Source organism: Arachis ipaensis, chromosome B5 (genome assembly GCF_059453495.1).
Source record: "Arachis ipaensis isolate K30076 ecotype BB chromosome B5, ASM5945349v1, whole genome shotgun sequence".
Taxonomy (NCBI): domain Eukaryota; kingdom Viridiplantae; phylum Streptophyta; class Magnoliopsida; order Fabales; family Fabaceae; genus Arachis; species Arachis ipaensis.
The window spans coordinates 61,749,322-61,768,897 of NC_142440.1; the positions used below are offsets into that span (position 1 = coordinate 61,749,322).

General features: G+C 31.4%; 1 protein-coding gene across 2 annotated transcripts; it reads left to right on the top strand.

Moving 5' to 3' along the window:
• Window positions 1–4,661: 4,661 nt before the first annotated feature.
• Window positions 4,662–9,242, top strand: COP8 (Proteasome component (PCI) domain protein). 2 transcript variants are annotated; one of them, XM_016347318.3, is made up of 15 exons: window positions 4,662–5,086; window positions 5,413–5,544; window positions 5,654–5,805; window positions 6,407–6,510; window positions 6,627–6,687; window positions 7,155–7,247; window positions 7,351–7,451; window positions 7,544–7,652; window positions 7,747–7,791; window positions 7,875–7,943; window positions 8,029–8,120; window positions 8,227–8,269; window positions 8,419–8,478; window positions 8,594–8,653; window positions 9,012–9,242. In XM_016347318.3, the coding sequence occupies exons 2-15, from the start codon at window positions 5,415–5,417 to the stop codon at window positions 9,084–9,086; spliced, it is 1,194 nt and encodes a 397-aa protein (XP_016202804.1). In that variant the 5' UTR covers window positions 4,662–5,086; window positions 5,413–5,414; the 3' UTR covers window positions 9,087–9,242. The 2 variants fall into 2 exon arrangements, with proteins under 2 accessions (XP_016202804.1, XP_020979514.1); XM_021123855.2 differs by having other exon boundaries at window positions 4,814–5,086; window positions 5,249–5,544.
• Window positions 9,243–19,576: the final 10,334 nt, after the last annotated feature.

The window sequence follows — 19,576 nt, forward strand, 5'->3', positions numbered from 1 at the left end:
ATTAATTTTTTAACAGCATAATTCGAATTATACCATGAATTACTGTGTGTAATTCGAACCAAGCTGGTTCGAATTATGTAGAAATGGAGTTCGAACTAAGTTGGTTCCAACTACATATAAACGTGCATTGGTGGATTCATGAAGCAGTTTTCGTTTTGCCTTACTTACGTAAATTATTTTTTTCCTTGGCATATTTCTGTTTTTTTTTTCCTTATAAATGCTTAATAGATAACATATCATATATTGCTCTGAATGATGAGCACCAGAATTGAAGAGTGTATGCTGATTTGTGTCCATGATAGTTACCTTCTTGTGACGACGCCTCATAGGAAGAAAAAAAATTGTTGTAAAAGCTACCCAATGAAAGAGTAATTGGTAAATGAATGATATTTTCTTCTAACATATATGGTCTTTTATAGTGGTGAAATAAAAATGAAAGGAATAAAAGTTTGTATTTTTATATTAGAAATAGAATTTAATATTTATCCTAATAAAATTAAATAACTAATTAGTTATATTTAAATAAATTAAATAAAAATATTTTTAAGAATTAATCAAATCAATTAGTCAATACAAATAATTAGTATAATTAATTTTATTTGATTTATTGAATTCAAAAAATAAATTAAAAAATAATTGATTGAATTAATTAGTTGATATAATTAATTTATTATAATTGATTAGATTTAATGAATTAAAAAAATAAATAGAAAAACATAGGAGACAATGATTTTTTTAACTAAATTAATATATATTTATTGTATTTAATCAGTATAAGTAACAAATCATCTATGTTATTATGTACCTTATAAATTAATGAATTAAAATAATTATTATAATAAATTATAATTATTTGATTGATATAAATTATAATAAATCGTGTGATATTTAAATACCTAATCAAATCAATTAGTTGATATAATTAATTTACTGTAATAAATTGTATTCAATGAGTTATAAAAAATAAATTAAAAAACACGCTAAGAAGTATGCCACGCCCATCATGAAATGCAGAAATTCAATTTTTATATAATAAAAATATACATTTTTATATATGTTATAGAAATATGATTTGATTCCATTAACTTGCTTATTTTTTTTAACTTACCACCTATATTTAGCATGAAATTTTAATTTTTCTAAAATAAATTTAGAAAAAAGAATAGTACTTTCATTTTGGAGAGAAAATAAATTCATGAAAAATTGACACCTCGCTTTCATTAGTTAATAATGTATTAAATATTCATTTTATATAATTATAATAAATATATTTTCCTAAATTAGTTTCATTAAATGTTAATTGTAATATAAATATAATAAAGATATTTTTCTAAAATAAATTTAGAAGAGAGAATAGTGCTTTCATTTTAGAAGAAAAATGAATTTATGAAAAATTGACACCTCACTTCAATTAGTTAGAAAAAAATAAAATTTTTGTATATTAAGTAAAAGTATATTATTATTATTATTATTATTAAAATGACTAAAAATATTTTCGATTGATAATTGATAAGTAGTTTAATAATGTATTAAATATGAATTTTATATAATTATAATAAATATATTTTTCTAAATTAGTATAATTATGCATTATTCATTAAATGCATTCTTTTTGGAGGGAAAATGAATTCATGAATAATTCACACCTCACTCTAATTAGTTGAGGAAAAACCCAATTTTAATATATTAAGTAGATTATATAAATAGAAATACTTGCTAAGTATATATAAAAGAGGAGATATATAATTATATATAATACAATTGCTATCTATGTAACAGATATAAATTGCTATAATTATAGAGACTTACTATAATTATATTAAATTTAATTATAATGTAAATAAATAAAATTGATAATAATTAATATTATTTTTTTTACATTTAATATTTACCGTAAATATAAAAAATATTGAGAAAAAAGTAGATACTGACTTTATTTTATTTTACGTCATAGATTTCTTTACTAAAATTAATGGAGGAAAAAAAATCTTTATGATTATATATCAATCACAATCACAATAAATAAGATGAATCGGTTGAGCAACTAATAAATTTAACGGGTAAATGTTATTTTCCATTTATGAAAAAAATGAGGTAACATGCATACGTATATTAATTGCTATAATTATAGAGACTTACTATAATTATATTAAATTTAATTATAATGTAAATAAATAAAATTGATAATAATTAATATTATTTTTTCTTTTTTACATTTAATATTTACCGTAAATATAAAAAATATTGAGAAAAAAGTAGATATTGACTTTATTTTATTTTATTTTACGTCATGGATTTCTTTACTAAAATTAATGGAGGAAAAAAAATCTTTATGATTATATATCAATCACAATCACAATAAATAAGATGAATCGGTTGAGCAACTAATAAATTTAACAGGTAAATGTTATTTTCCATTTATGGAAAAAATGAGGTAACATGCATGCGTATATTAATATAGGAAGAATATATACTCACAGCTTTAAAATATTTAAGAATATTCGATTGTATTATCTTTCAAGTAAAAAAATCCATCCTTTATTTTCATTAAATATTTATATTAATTTAATTAGATGAGTGTTTTAATAAAAGAAAAGACGATTATTATTATTATTATTGAATCATAACGATAATTTTCGTTATATATATATATATATATATATATATATATATATATATATATATATATTTTGTTGCTTCTACAATCGTGCAATAATATTTCCTTTTATTTGTTAACTAATTAAACTTGGTTATTTATATTAAATATATTTAATGATTACTAAAAATTAATCATATAATTATCCTTATTAATAACCAATTATTAATAATCAATTTATATTTCTCTAAAATATAATTTTCTATCTTTTATTATTATTATTATTATTATTATTATTATTATTATTATTATTATTATTATTATTATTATTTAGGTTACCATTAAGATAATAACTTATCACTAATAAAATTTTAGGATAATGAATAAAAAATAGAATTATATCAATATAATTAAAATAGTTAAAAATATTTTTGATTGATAATTAGGTTAATAACTCATTAATTATTGATTTTATATAATTATAATAAAGATATTTTTTAAATTAGTATAATTATGAATTATTCATTAAATGCTAAATGCTAAGTATAATATTGTTATATAATTATAATTAAGATAATTTTCTGAAATAAATTTAAAAGAGATTAGTATAATTATAATAAAGAGATTATCTTAAATTAGTATAATTATGTATCATTCATTAAATACTAATTATAATCTAATTATATCAATTAAAGATAATTTTTAAAAATAAATTTAAAAGAGAGAAATAGTGCAATCATTTTGGAGGAAAAATGGATTCACGAGAAAATGACACCTTACCATCATTAGTTGGGGGAAAACCCAGTTTTAGTATATTAAGTAGATTGGTATAAATTATAATAAATTATATAACATTTAAAAAGAAAATAAAATGAATAAGAAGAAAATAAAAATAAATAGAATAGATAGAAGACTATAATAAAATAAATTGAATGTGAGAGTTTTTTTTTTGGTACATTTCATATCACATCCGTTTCAATAATAATAATAAATAAAAATACGTCAACTTGATATCTAAAAAAAATGATGAGATAAAATCATAATACAGTTCTAAAGTAAAAACTTAAATTAGAACATAATATCATTACACAACACATATTGAAATTAATTTCACACTACAATATACCACAAACAAATAAATGACTTAAATTTAAATACGAAACATTTTTTATTTATGCATACATGATAACACCATGGACTATAAATACTTCGTAGATAACATATCTTATATAGCTCCAAATGATGAGCACGAAAGTTGGAGAGTGTGGTAGTTTGTGTTCACGATAGTTGCCTTCTTGCAACGACGTCTCATAGAAAGATGGTAAATGAATGATATTTTCTTCTAGCATACATGGTCTTTTTATAGTAGTAAAATAAAAATGAAAGGAATTAAATTTTATATTTTTATATTAGGAATAGAATTTAATATTTATCCTAATAAAATTATTATTATTATCAATATAAATGGGTTAACAACTTGCCATTAATAAAATCATTGGATAATGAATAAGAATTATAAGGATATTAATATAATTAAAATGAATATAATTAAAATGTTTAAAAATATTTTCGATTGATAATTAGTTTAATAATGCATTAAATATTAATTTTATATAATTATAATAAAGATATTTTCCTAAATTAGTATAATTATACATTATTTATTAAAATAATTAAAAATATTTTTGATCAATAATTGATAAGTAGTTTAATAATGCATTAAATATTAATTTTATATAATTATAATAAAGATAATTTTCTAAATTAGTATAATTATGCATTATTCATTAAATGCATTCATTTTGGAGGAAAAATGGGTTCACGAGAAAGTGACACCTCACTTTCTTTCGTTGGGAGAAAACCCAATTTTAGTATATTAAGTAGATTATGTAGAGTACGTCAACTTCTAATATAATGTGTGCACTCGTGAGATTTGTTTAAAAATTTATGTCTTATCCCTTTATAGTATAAATGAAATATACTCATAATTAATTTGTTTACATTGTAATTGAGATAATAAGATATAAATACATAAAATATATTGAAATTACCTATTTCGAAAAATAAAACATTTAAAATGTTTATTTAAAAAAAAATCCATCTTTTGGGTCATGGGAGCTAAATATTAACTTCTAGTTTTTGTCTGGAGCGGAAATGCTCTAATGAAACATTGGGCCAAGTCCAGCATAAACTAAAAGAACCGGCAGGAGGGGAATCGAAATCCAAATTGAAGCAAACCGTTGTCAAAGAAAAGGTTGAAGCAAGGCCCGAGGAGGGTCGGAGGGAGAGAGAGAGCGCGCATAAGGAAAACTGGAAAAGGAAGAGAGTTTATTCTTCGTAGGGAAGAAGAGTGAGGGTGGAGACTGGATTCCGTTTCCGTATCAATCGATTTATAAGAGCTAAAAAGTGAAGCGAAGAGTGAGAAGGCACAGCCACAAGTTCACCGTTGAACCCTGTCGGCCACAATCAACAATCATTCAACACCGATAGGTAAAATAAAATTAATAACCTCACCTCGCATTACTCTTCTCACTTCGTTTATTTTCTTTCTATTCTTCTTTTAAGTTTGTTTCCCCCCTTTACTTTTCCGCTCCCTGCTGAACTACTAATTTATCAGTTATCTATTTATTTTTTATATTTTTTTATTTACAGTGTTTGGTTGATTTGTTGGGTGAATGAATGATGATATGCCCTGTGCTATGTGCAACACTTGAATAAAAACGGAACATTCATACTCCTAATCTTTGTTTCTATTGTTAAGTTGTTTGGTTTTAGGGTTTTATAGATTTTGATAGTTGTTGATGATGCTGAAACAGTAATGGAGAGTGCTTTTGCGAGTGCTTCTGCCATTACAGACCAGAGGCAAAAGATAGAGCAGTACAAGCACATCCTTTCTACCGTTATTTCTTCCAATGACATTGTTCAAGCTAGGAGATTTATTGACCACAGTTCAGTTTCTTTTCCTTGTACCATAATTTTTTTTTCTTGTCCTAATCTAGGGTTTTATTTGTTTTCCTCAATTCGAAGTTCATGATAATGATGCTTTTGGTTTCGTAGTGTTGTCGGATGATGTCCCATTAGTAGTGTCTCGGCAGCTGTTACAAACTTTTGCTCAAGAATTGGGACGATTACAGCCGGAGACACAGAAAGAGATTGCACATTACACCCTTGCGCAGATTCAGCCTCGTGTTGTGTCTTTCGAAGAGCAGGTTTAAATTCACACATTCTGCAGATTTTAAATTCTATGCTACTTAATAGCAGTGCTTGATTGTTGTTTATGGAAACATACTTGCCAGGATGTTCTCTAACCGAACCCCCCGCCTTCCCCCTGTGCTAGGAATCATTTTTCTTTTTTCGTAATTATCACTAGTTTGGTGGGTAAATTTTGTGAACCAATAAGACTTGTTTGGTAAAGAGGAATTTTTTACTCGCGTTTTGTGCTATTTTTAACAATTGTATAAATTCTTCTGAGTTGGTGGGAAGGAGATGACAGAAAGCATTCTTTTGGTAGAGCCATTTATCTGGATATGCATTCGACAACTTAATTATTGATATGGTAGTTCATTGTTATGTCAATCATCAGGGTTTTGAATGTGTAGTAAAGCTGACAGAAAGTGAAGCTAAGTAAAATATGTAAATTGGTTAAGATGTTCAGTTAGACATTCTGTATGAGGGTTGAGGAAACATTTTACTTGTAACTAAAACTGTCCTTGACTTTATACAAAATTTCTCATTATATTATCTACATGTTTGCCTTCTTGTATTTTAATTCATTTCCGTCAACTATAATGACCACTTGTTTTATTGTAGGTTTTAGTTATTAGAGAGAAGCTTGCAGAGCTTTATGAATCTGAGGAACAATGGTCAAAAGCAGCTCAAATGCTCAGTGGCATTGATCTGGATTCAGGAATGAGGTCTTAGAAAATTTCTTGCTGCTAAATTTATTTGCTTGTGTGAAATATTGTCTCAGCCCCAAATAATAAACACACTCCTTCCTTACTAATTTTTATATTTTGAATTATTTTATCAGGGTTATTGATGATAAATTCAGGTTGTCAAAGTGTGTCCAAATTGCCCGCTTATACCTTGAGGTAATGACCTTTCTTTTGGCAAGGAAATACATATTTGATCGGTGCTGTTTCTAAGACCATGTTTGACTTTTTATTTTCTTGTTTGTTTTGGATCTTGTTAGGAGGATCTCTTGTCCTTCAATCTTGTACTATTTTTCTCTGAGTCTTACTTATATCCTTCCTTTATCAATTTTTACTTTTTTAAAACAGAAATGCCATATAGGATATACTCGTAGCAAGTCATGGAAGAGCAGAAGTAGTCAATAATATATTATCAATGATTTTTAGAGTTATATACTGTCTATTGCAATTCCTGTTCTATTTTTGCATACAGACGAACACTATTATTTTAACTTCTGTAAGTATAGGGTTGTTTCTTCCTATTTACTTACACTTTTTGTCTTTGTTACTGATGGCAAATCATTTTTTTATTGTTATTATTATTTGCAAAGTAAAGTCTTCAATTAAAATCTACCCTTTCTTGGCAGGATGATGATGCTTTCAATGCTGAAGCTTTTATTAATAAAGCATCATTTTTGGTTAGCAATAGCCAGCATGAAGCACTGAATTTGCAGTATAAGGTTTGAACTTATAGCTGTGAAAGATGACTTAGCTGAATGATGCATAAATCCATTGAGTCTTGACAAATCTGTATCTCTTTTTTCCAATTCTGTTACCCCTCAGGTATGCTATGCAAGGATCTTAGATTTGAAGAGGAAATTCTTGGAAGCAGCTTTGCGATATTATGATATATCTCAAATTGAGAAAAGGCAAATAGGGGATGAGTATGTACCTTGCATTCAGTCATTTTTCTGTGTGAATTTATTGATATCATTACATGTTTCTACGTATGCACTTGCTGTTTTCTTTATTGTAGGGAGATCAATGAGGAAGCCCTTGAGCAAGCTTTATCTGCTGCTGTTACGTGCACAATATTGGCAGCTGCAGGACCGCAACGTTCACGTGTTCTTGCAACATTGTACAAGGTATTTGATTCAATCATTAATGAGTGTACAATTGTGTAAGTTCTGTTTGCCATGTCAAATGTTTATTATATTAATGTTTGCGTACTTTGATTAGGATGAACGGTGTTCAAAGTTAAAGATTTATCCAATACTGCAGAAGGTCTCTCTCTTTAAACCCTACAACAACATTAACATTTGCAGCTCCTCACTTATATTGTATAATGTGAATCCCATTTATATCAGGTGTATTTGGAGAGAATTCTTAGAAAGCCCGAAATTGATGCATTTTCAGAAGAATTGAAACCACATCAGGTTAATATAGGCTTGCATTGTGTATCTTCTTATTTTGGGAAGTTATGGTATATTTGTCTCGGTTTTTATTTTTCTTTTTCCACAGAAAGCTCTTCTTCCAGATAATTTCACTGTGCTGGACCGTGCTATGATTGAACATAACCTTCTGAGTGCAAGCAAACTGTATACCAATATAAGGTTTGTGAAATTTTATCACCAGTTTATTGCTTCCTTTTGGTTAGATTAATTGGAAATTGATATTATCAGGTTAGACCCCTTTTAAGCTGTTTGTATTCTTTTGTAGCTTTGATGAGCTAGGGACGCTTTTGGGGATCCCACCTCACAAGGTATAGCATTTAGTCTCAACAATCTACATTTTTAAGCTGCTAAGTTTTTATTTGAATTTTCCTATGTTTCTAATTCATACACTTTTATTCAAGTTCAATCCGTCCATCTTTGTTTTGATTTTATGTTTAACAATAAATTTTGCTTTTAGGCCGAGAAGATAGCATCAAGAATGATTTATGAGGATAGGATGAGGGGATCTATTGATCAGGTATATACATTACAGTTATGGCCTCGTAGTTTATAATTGGTACTTATAATTGAATGACTCTTGTTGACAGTATTCTTGCAAGGGTTTAACATTAGTTTTTGCGTCACTATTGCAGGTTGAAGCTGTTATACATTTTGATGATGATACTGAAGAGTTGCAACGATGGGACCAGCAGGTAACTTTAATGATGTTTTTTATGAATACCTGACAGGAGTTACTTTTTTTCCTTCACAAAAGCACTAAAAAATAGCAGGTCTTGAAATATTGATAGCTGCAGAAGTTCTCATTCTTTCGAATTCAATGTCTACATGCTGAATGAATAAATTTCTTTTAACCTTAAGAAATCAGACAACAGATTACAAAAATAGTTATTACCTTGAACGTATGATATGCTACGTTTTGTGCCTAAATCTTCTGCTTATATTATTACTATACCGCATTATCATGAAAAAAAAGGATCTAATTGGGCATGTTGTATTGGCTAGGAACCCTTCCAATCTTAACCTTTTGCCGTGATGGTTTATGCTTTGCAGATTATGGGTCTTTGTCAATCTCTCAACGATGTTTTGGATAGCATGGCCAAGAAGGGGTACCCAGTGCCTGTTTAGTTAATGTGGATGATTCACAATTTCTTTTTTTATACATTCTTAGTAAAACATCTTGTTCCTCCCCCCCTTCAATTTTTTTTGGCGAACTTCACTATAACATACAACCACATTAATTTCGTTAAATCCAGGCATATTTGGTTCGCTGCTTCAGTTTAAGTTTAATGTGTTGTGTTATTCATGACTTTTGCTAGAAACAAAATATATCACATATAAGGGAGACAAAATTAATTTTCTCAAAAATTCGCCAAGCTTGCACTGCGAAATACACTAGTTTTGGCAGGGGCTGGTTCATTGGGCTAAAGAGCTTTGTTTTTTCAACAAGGGTGATACTATAAGAATATATGTACAAAAATTGAAAATTATGTTTTTCAAGCACACTTCATTGTTGATGTTGAGGCCGTTTATGAGTGACAAATCTGTCTCATAAATTGTGTAAAAAAGAACTTTTAGTTGCGAGTGAATGAGTGTGGATATGAAATAAAATAAAAAATTTTATTTATTTTGTTATTAATTTTATTAATTTTATTTTTTAATATTTTATTTTCTTTTATACTCATATATGTAAGTAGTTATGTAATTTAACTTATTTCTTAAAATAATTATGGTTATTTTGTTTTTTTTTTTAATCATAACTCTTGTTTTTATTTGTGTTGTATTATATTGTAAATATTGTTATTATTAAAAATTAGTTATTTGAAAATTAAGTTGAAATTTTTATTATGGATAATTTTATTGACGTTTCAAATTTAGAAAAAGATTGTACAAAAAATTATATTATAATTTGACTATTTTTTATTTAATTTTGAATTATGATTAAATTTTTACATATTATTTTTTAGATTAATTTTTTTTTTTTTTTAAATTCGATATACTAGCATTTTTTACTCTGGACTTTGGAGTGCGGTTCACCTTTTTTGGACCGATCTTGGCGAAGAAGGGCGGACTATCCACTGTGTCATTTCTAATAAATAATAAACAAAATATGGAAATAAAAGTTATGCATGAACAATCACAATAAATAATAATAAAAAATGTTTTAAAGTCACAAAAAATGTTTTAAGGACCGTAAGTAAGAGTAACAACAGATCCAGATTAGACTTTATCCTTAGTAGGTTACAGTTTGCTATAAGCTAATTTTTAAGAGAAAATCTCTATATACAAGTATTTTGTGTTTACAAGCTTTACAAGTTTGAAGAGAACGAAACTCACTAAACGCGTTGTGTATGTTACGTGCCTCTTTAATAGACTTTAAATCAATTCAAATTAATTAACATGCAAATATATAACTTCCATTTTTCAAAAGATTTCGTTTCTTTTTTCGAGTTTCTTGCCAAATTTGTTGGATCTCCTTCGTACTTTCTCTCTTTGCTTGGTTTTTTTTTCGATTTTCATAGTTTCTGAAATCAAGCTTTGAAATCGTTTTAAAGATAATGGAACTTCAGAAATACACCCAAACGGTTACAGAAATACACCCAAACAGTTACAGAAATACACCCAAAGAATTTAAGAAATACACCCAAAACATGGGGAGACAGTATATTTCTTCTTTAAATTTTTTAATGTTTTGCTGGTTAAGGATGAGGCACATGACAGAAACAATCTAGGAAAAAACCTAGAAGAACAGTAAAACTGTACATTGAATAATGTTTCTTCGTTTTTTCTGGTGATTTTTGATGGAGATTTGTATCTTTTCTTCTTGATTTCTTCTACTCTTTGCGAGGAGTTGGAACGTTTCTGCAGAATCGTAGTTTGTTTTGAATGTCCCTTAAATTTTGACGGTTTACGTTTTGATCGAGGAAGAAGAGGAAGAGTGAACGTGTTGTGGAAGGATGATTAAAGCGCGTGCATTGGACGCTTGATTCTAAAAAAGTAGTGCGTGCGTTTTTTTCTTGGACTTGGAGCAACTTGTATAACTTGTAAGCCAAAAAGGCTTATATGTGTAGCAGGCCTGAATTTTTAAATACTAAACATGTTCTGTAATTAAGTAGGCCTATCATGAAATCTATTAAAAGGTTTAGAATGTACGATATATCAAATTTAATATTTATAATAATATAAATATCTAAGCTTTTAAAGTATTTAAAATGTATAAAATATTTATAATAAAATATAATAAATTTAAAAGATCTAATTTTTTTATTTATGAAAAATTATTTATATATTTATTTACATATTAACAAATTAAAACAGGTATGACAAGTGAAGTAGACTAATTTGTAAATCAAAACTTGATTTATTAATAAATTTAGACTTCAAATTAGTTTAAATTTGACTATATTTTGTGATAATCCAACTAATCTAGGACTAAACATAAGTCTAATTGTAATTTCCTGATAAGTGGTTTGACATATTTCTATCCCTAATTATAAATATGTAAGTCACAAAAATAGTTAATAATAGTTTAAAACTATCACAATATACCAGAGAAACTCCACTACGATTCAAAATAATAGAATGTGGATAAAATATAGAAAGAAATGGACATGATTTATATTGAAAGTTTTGAGATTTAATTTGATAATTGAATACAAATTTAAAGAACTAATTTGGCTAAAAATAAAATTTTCTTTGAAAAATATTTTAAGTTGATCATTTACTCATGAGTTCCGCTAAGGAGTCAATGGGATATTTATATAATGTATATAATGGACTACTTATTTAGTCCAATATGAGTTAAAAATGAAAATTATCCACGAAATATAGGACCGTCAAAATAGGTGGACTTTGTCTCTAAAATTAAGCTCGTTTAAATTTCGGATTAAACAAGCTGAGTCCGATTAACCCGAAAAAAATGACAGGTTAAATGGCTAGTCCGCAGGCTAAACGGATGGCTGTTTATTTTTTTTTTTTACATTTTTTTCAAAAAAGCAGTACTTTTAGCCGATATTTCTCCTAATTTGACCCGAAAATACGACCCATCAACTAAAAAAAGATATTTTTAAGTGTAAATACCCTTTCCGGCCCTTGAGCATTTTAAATTGGGACATGTCGCACCTTTATCATCCAGAAACCTCAACTAGGTCCTCAACCATCAGCATTAGTGGACGTATCGACCCTTGTGACCGGTTGCCAACAGGTTGCCTGGATGACATGTCAGGTGGAGGCTGAGTTGTCAAATGCAAGTGCCACGTGTCACTAGAAGTTGCTGCAGGGACTAAAAACCCCCTCCCTGCCCAAATTGTTCTCAGCCCCACCGGCAACACCCTCCACTCACCACCCCTCCTCAGCACTCCTCCACCACCGCCACCGCCGCCACCACTACAACCGTCTCACAACCTTCGCAACTCATGCGAGTCCTCCACCTCTTCTTCTTCCTCCACAACCTCCCAAAGCTTCACCCAATGGAGGTTCTCTCTCCCGAAAACACCTTCCACAACAACCACCACTACTCCTCCGCCACAACAACCACCACCAACTTCTTCCACAACAACCACCACCAATTTCGGAATCAACTTCTTCCTGGAGGGTGAGGAATGCAGGATTATGAGGCGGTTGAAGACCAAATGTGAGATGGGATAAGCCAACTCCCTCATTTTCTTCATGTACTCAAGTGAAAGCTTTATGACACCTTTATCCAGCATTGCAATGACCAGATTGTTGTATAGCAACTCATTCTGAAACTCAGTTGGAATGCGAGGGAAGAGCTTCTCACCATGTTCAATCCCATGAAGCTTAATTGTGAATTCCACAAGATAAGAGTAATCAAGTTCCCTAGGCCTATAGGGCCTCTCTCGGATCACCCATTCCATCACCTACAATAATTGTAACATGAGTTCAACTTAAGGGAATGTTTTTGGAAGTAAAAATCATATTTTTGGAAGCAATAATGATTGGTTGTTACCTCAAGTGGGCGTTTGTTCATGTTGAGCTTGCGAAGACGGTTGATGGCGTGGAAGACATGGCCTCTGTGAACGGGGAATCCATCACCCATCCAAGTGCAGAAGGCAGACCCAACAGCCTCCCCTTTCCGAAGCTTCTCGATCCTTCTAGACAAGCTCTCTGAGTTCTGAGGGCTCTCGGAATCACTTTCGGAGGATTCTCGCGATGATTGGATGCAAAGGAATCTGAAACGAAGGTGGGCAGAAGGTGCTCGACGCATTGCCTCAATAAACCTGCGTCGCATCATGTTTCTCTTTTCTTCCCTCGCCCAACAGAATTGAACAAATGAACAGCACGTTATGAGAATTTCCTTTCCTTTCTCATTGGGAAAATAACCCGATATTTTTTGGCGTTGGTAGTGGTTGTTGTGGCGGAGGAGTAGTGGTGGTGGTGGTGGAAGGTGTTGTCGGGAGAGAGAACCTCCATTGGGTGAAGCTTTGGGAGGTTGTGGAGGAAGAAGAAGAGGTGGAGGACACGCATGAGTTGCGAAGGTTGTGAGGCGGTTGTAGTGGTGGCGGCGCTGGCGGTGGTGGAAGAGTGCTGGGGAGGGGTGGTGAGTGGAGGGTGTTGTCGGTGGGCTGAGAACAGTTTGGGCAGGGAGGAGGTTTTTAGTCCCTGCAATAACTTCTAGTGACACGTGGCACCTGCATTTGACAACTCAGCCTCCACCTGACACGTCATCCAGGCAACCTGTTGGCAACCGGTCACAGGGGTCGATACATCCACTAATGTTGATGGTTGAGGACCTGGTTGAGGTTTCTGGATGATAAAGGTGCGACATGTCCCAATTTAAAATGCTCAGGGGCCGGAAAGGGTATTTACCCTATTTTTAAATATTTTTTACCTAAAAGTGGTATTTTTTGTAAAAATATTTTTCAAAAAATAAAATTAAATGATAAACGGGCTGGTCGGTTTAACCCATCAGGCTAACCATAAACAGTCCGGGCTAGAAATTTTGGCCCGCGAATAAAACGGGTTTAAACGGGCTAGGCAATTTAACCCACGAGCTTAACGGGCCGGGCCTAAATGGGCCGGGCTAGCCATCAAAAACTCTTATTCAGTTATTTCACATCAAATTTCAAATTTCAAATTCTCAAAGTTCAGATTTTAAATTTTTAAAAAATCCAGTTAGTTATTTCAAAAAATAACCATCTGAAATCCTCAAATACTCTCTTCTTTTTCAATCGGCGGCCACCTCACTTTCATCAATAATCATCCCATTTCACCGTCGCTACTTGGCTTGCCACACGCCACTCACCCTTAATAAAAATAACGATCCACTTAAGGATAAAAATAATCATCCGCATTCCTAATGAATTGAACATCTAATATATTTTAATTATATATAACTAAACTCAATCCAATCAAAATAATCATCTACATAAAAATAAAATAACCATCCGCATACCTACTAAAATGACCATCCTAAATTGACCATTAAAATAGAAGAAGAAGATGAATAAACAGAAGAAACTATTATTGTGGTGAAACATAATTTTGAAGAACTAGTTATGACAAAAGCGGCACTATTGTGATGCATAGGGTTCAAATCATGAAAGAAGCTAACCATGCTTGGATTCGAAGAAGAAGAGCATGGTGGTATCATCGGTGAGAAGAGGCTTGAAGAAATGGGAGAAAGCGAAGCCGGTTCGGAAGAGAGGCACGAAAACAGCGGCAACAACGTTAGGCTGAGCGTCGGAGGGCGAGGCGCATCGGGCTGACTGGCGGAAGTGAAGATGGTGTCGGTGGGAGGATGCGACGGCCTCGGTATGGCCGGCGAGAAATTCAGTGACACGAGGTGAGAACCGGAGAAGATGACGGTGAGTTTTGGACGTGTATTGGAGGTTACAGTAAGATTAGAAATAACCGTACATAGTATGGATGGATTTAAATACTAATCTTAATTTTTAAATTTTAAAATTTGAAATTAAATAATTAATTAATGATCTAATTTTTAATTTTAATTTTATCTTTTTTTTAATTCATTGTACACATTGTACAAATTAATATTGGTTCCCAATACTTTCTCTTTACTCATATTTGAATCAATTATGTTACATATATACTAAAATCAATTATTCGTATAAAATATATATTAAAATATAAAATATATATTAAAATAAATTAAATAATATATATTTATACACAAATATATAATACCAAATTTAGTAGTTAATTTTTAGTGTATAAGTAACATTTTTGTATTTCAATATATAACATAAAGAAGTAACTAATTACAATTGTCAATAATCTAAATGCTGCACATCTATCTTTCAAAATAAAAAAATAATTTAATTAAAATTAAAAAAATAATTAAGAAAAAAATTAAATATGTTATTTTTTATGTATTTTTATAACACAAAATAACGTCTTTGAAAAAAATTATAAATTTTCGAGTAATAATACTTTTCTTTTAATAAACCAAGAGGAATGTTAGGGAGCAGGCAGTTTTTGTGATTTGTAGCCATCAAATAGTCATCAATGATGGTTTTAATGGTGTGAGATTGGTGTGAGATTTCATCCAATGACTCACTTTTCGTTGCTGATTACATGCTGGCCAGAAATTTAACAAAATTGCTGGCCCTAGACTTTTCCTATAAACCAATTTACATTATCCAAACACCAAGAGAAAAAAAAAAAGAAGAAAAGAGTATATTTTAACGGGTTATGATAGGTAATCACTAATCAATGACTCTCTTGAATAACATGAACAACTATCAATCAAATAAAAACATACTATACTTCTAAATTACACCATCCATACACCTAGTGAAATGAATATCCGATATATCTATTATTCACATTGTTTAGTATTTTCATTGTCTACCTATACTTTTTCTATTTTAATTTATTTTTTAGAAAAGATTTTGAAAACTAAAATAATGGCAACAAGTATAGTGCTGGCGCAACAATGCCTCATTGTTTACACGAACCAGTTAATCTCCATAGAATTTCTTTTGAAGCTTAGGATTTGTGTGATATGAAGTGCTACCTCAAATTCGAGCTACAGTACTAGTAAAGAACAATAATTTTATAAACGAAATAAGATATTCACAAATGAAGTGATGTTCTCAACAAACTATCCGAACCGGCTTGGTGACTATTCCCTGCAACACGATCAACCTTCAAATTTTTCGCCAATTTCTCTAACCGCAACACGATCAACCTTCAAATTTTTCGCCAATTTCTCTAACCCACGGACATTGATTCCACGGCAAAACTTAATCATTCGCTTCATGTCATAAACATAAGACCTAAATAATTCAAAGACAACAGCCTTAAAAACATCAAGATCATTGGGCAATTTCCTTCCAGTGAGAACCTTAACCATGTACCCAAAATCATAGGAACTATGGAAAGTGACCCAAGTCAGATTCAGCATACTAAACATCAATCTTGATCTCGGAAACAATCTTATAAAGGCCACCAATTAAGATCCCCTCTTCTTAGCGAAATCGATTCCTTGTTCTGCGAGTAACTGAATTGCCTCCCGATTATGATGGTCGCGGTGGACGTCGAAGCCTTTGAAATTGAATTCCCAAAGTAGCAAGGTCGGGTAAGTGGCCGGCATAATTGGAGAGGGCGAGACCCAATTGAATGAGTTTCAGGAAATCGACATTGGCCTTCACGAGTTTGTAAACGTAGGAGGGTGGAAGCTTTGAGTAGTGGCAGTTCTTGTCGGACACATGGATGAATCCTAGGAACTGTGTCAAAGGCAACATGGCACTAACAGGGAAGATCTGTTCAATGAGAGCGAACTCAGATTCAAGGTTTGATGTCCAGACTTGACGAATTACCACGGGTTTGGTGCCATTGATCAAGAAAACGACAACAAATCTATCTCTGTTATAAAAATAAGATCGGACTGACTGGTCGAATCGATCGAACTGAAAACCGGCGATGTAAACGATCCGATTCAGTTTTTAAAACTGTCAAATAACTGGTAATTGGTTGGTTGGACCGGATTAGAAATCGACCGATTCTTATAATTAAACGACGTCATTTTGATTTAAAAAAAATGTGTAATGCGTCACCCACTTCCTTCCCCTAACACCCTCTCCCTCTTTGTTACTCATTCAGAATTAGAAAAGTAATGCTTCAAAGTTCAAAAATTAGGGTTCTAAGTACTAACAAAAAATTAGGATTCTGCCGGCGATGTCCGTTGTTGTCATCGCCTCCGTGACCTCCTCCTTCCCCCTGTCCCGAACCTAGCCCCTCTTGTAGATCGGCACGTCGTCCCCATCCTCCTATGGCTTCTCTGGTTGAGGGTTGGAGCTGCTTGCCGTTGTGGCCGTCATCTCCCCGCTCGCCGTCGTTTCAGCGCTCGCCGTTGCACTCACATAGAGGAAGAATCATTGCCAGCGCCGTAATTTCCTCCTCCTCTTGGTCAAGCCGTCATTTGCTTCTCAGGTGTGCCGCTGTTTGCTTCTCAGCCATCCTACTTGTCGCGGTTCCTTGTCGTCCACGACACTCGGTCACGTCACGTCCTCTGTATCTTAGGGTTTGCAGCTTTCTTCTTTTAATTTCTTTGTGCGTTTTGGTAATTTTTGATGTGTTAAGTTTATTTTTTTGTTTGATTCTTCTATTCTGCTATTTTATATGTGTTGTGATTTTATTATTTTAATTTACTGATTATTAATTATTGAATGTGTTGTAATTATTGATTAGCTTTGGTTCTTCTATGCTGCTGATTGTTCTAAATTTCTGAATGTGAAATCATTGATTTTGTGTTGTTATGCTGTTGTGCTATTTTTTTCTTTTTGTTGCTAATTGTTCTTGATTTTTGAATGTGAAATTATTTAATTTTTGTGTTACTAATTAGAGTTTTTGTGAGTAGTTAAGACCAAACCAAATATAATTGAGCAGTTAAGAAATGTTCCATCTCATAGGAAACTCTCATCTTTTGAGACCGAAGATTCTTGCTGTGTGCAGTAAAAATGAATGCTTGACCCCCGACTCTTGGTTTTACACCCTATTAGCTTAGACATGCCGTATTGTATCAAGTTTGTAACTAATACACCTTCTAGTTTATACTTATCAACTTGCATTGTCATCTTTTCAATGTTTAGACAAATCAAAATTGATTTTTAATTTTTTCACATCCCAAACAAACAAATATTATGTTTGCAGTGGGAGACTCTCTTTTAAATTCAAATAATAAATTATTTTTCTCACAGTTAGTTTTGCTTTGATTTCACTGAATATATGTACTAACAATAATATTAAAAAAATATTTGTTTGTAAATGAAAAAAAAATTCAAGAACTCTGATGATTAATTTTTGGTATTTATTACTGTAAATGAGATTAAATGACAAAATTAGTAGAAAATAAATAATTTCTCCAAATAATTTTTCAATTTATCAATTGAACACAAAAGCTAAATGCCAAAGCTACAATTTGTTGCTTCTGGTGAACGAGAGTTCAAACCTAGAATCATGTTCGTGTTTAGAGGAAAAAAGTTAGCAAAACAAAAAATTATGGTGTTCAAGAAGATTGAACGTGTTTCTTGTGCTTCCAATGCGTTTGCTAAAGACACCTTTATTTCTTGATGCATACTCCTTTGCCATTTTCTTGAAGTCAAGTTTCAAGTATGCGATATCTAGGGTAGGGGTATGGTTGTTTGATGTCACCATCCAATATCATCACATTGGCCATCGCTGACCTCTGTCTTAGTAGATTTCTAACCTACTTGTGTATCAGGGACTTGAAGCCGAAGATTTGGGGCGAACCAATGATGACTCTTTAGATTAAATGGAGTTATGTGTGGACATGGTTCATTCATGCAGTCTGGGATATGAATCATATCTCCCTACCATAACGCCGAAAGAGAGCGACAATTAGCAGGTAATTCTGGATGCAAATCTTGTAAAAAGATTATGTTAAGAAGTTAATCTGACGTGTTTGTCACAGATAGAGGTGCAATGATCATGATATACCAATAGGCATGCCACGCCTTATTGGCCGATAGATGTATGAAGAGGCTGTTAGAATTTGATGGCGGAAAAGTTGGCGCCATCCAGAGAGATGGATTTCCTCCAAAAAGTTAAAATTCGAAAGTGTTGACGCTGGTGATGATTGGATCCTTTGCGTAGTGTGACTAATTGGTGATTTAAATTCCTTATTAGAACACGTGCTTAAACAACCAAGGAAAATGAAAATTCAAATTGCAGGACTTTTAGGAAGGAAGAGCCATTCTAATAATTTGTCCTTGTGGTGATCAGAGCTAATGGGCCAATGCTACGTGTGAGTGTTTTTTCTAATGTCAATCTTTTTTGTTGGAGGTACTGATCCTTTATTATATAACTTGTTTTAGGTGGTCTCCCCTCTCTTCGTATCTGTCCCTATTTCACTATCTCGGTATCGCATTTCTTCACAAATACTTTCTACTACTACACTTGCTTAGGGGGATCGCCATGGATGCTCCGATGGAGTCTCACCTTCTAACAGAAGAGGATGGGTACGTGTTTCAGTTTGTACGATTCGCATAAAGTTGAATACGTTATATTAAAATAACACTTTTTAAAGTTATTATTTGCTCGGTGGTATTGGGTCTTCATTGAGTCCGTTTTGAACTAAAGACATGTATTTGGTGTGCAGGCTTGTGCAGTCC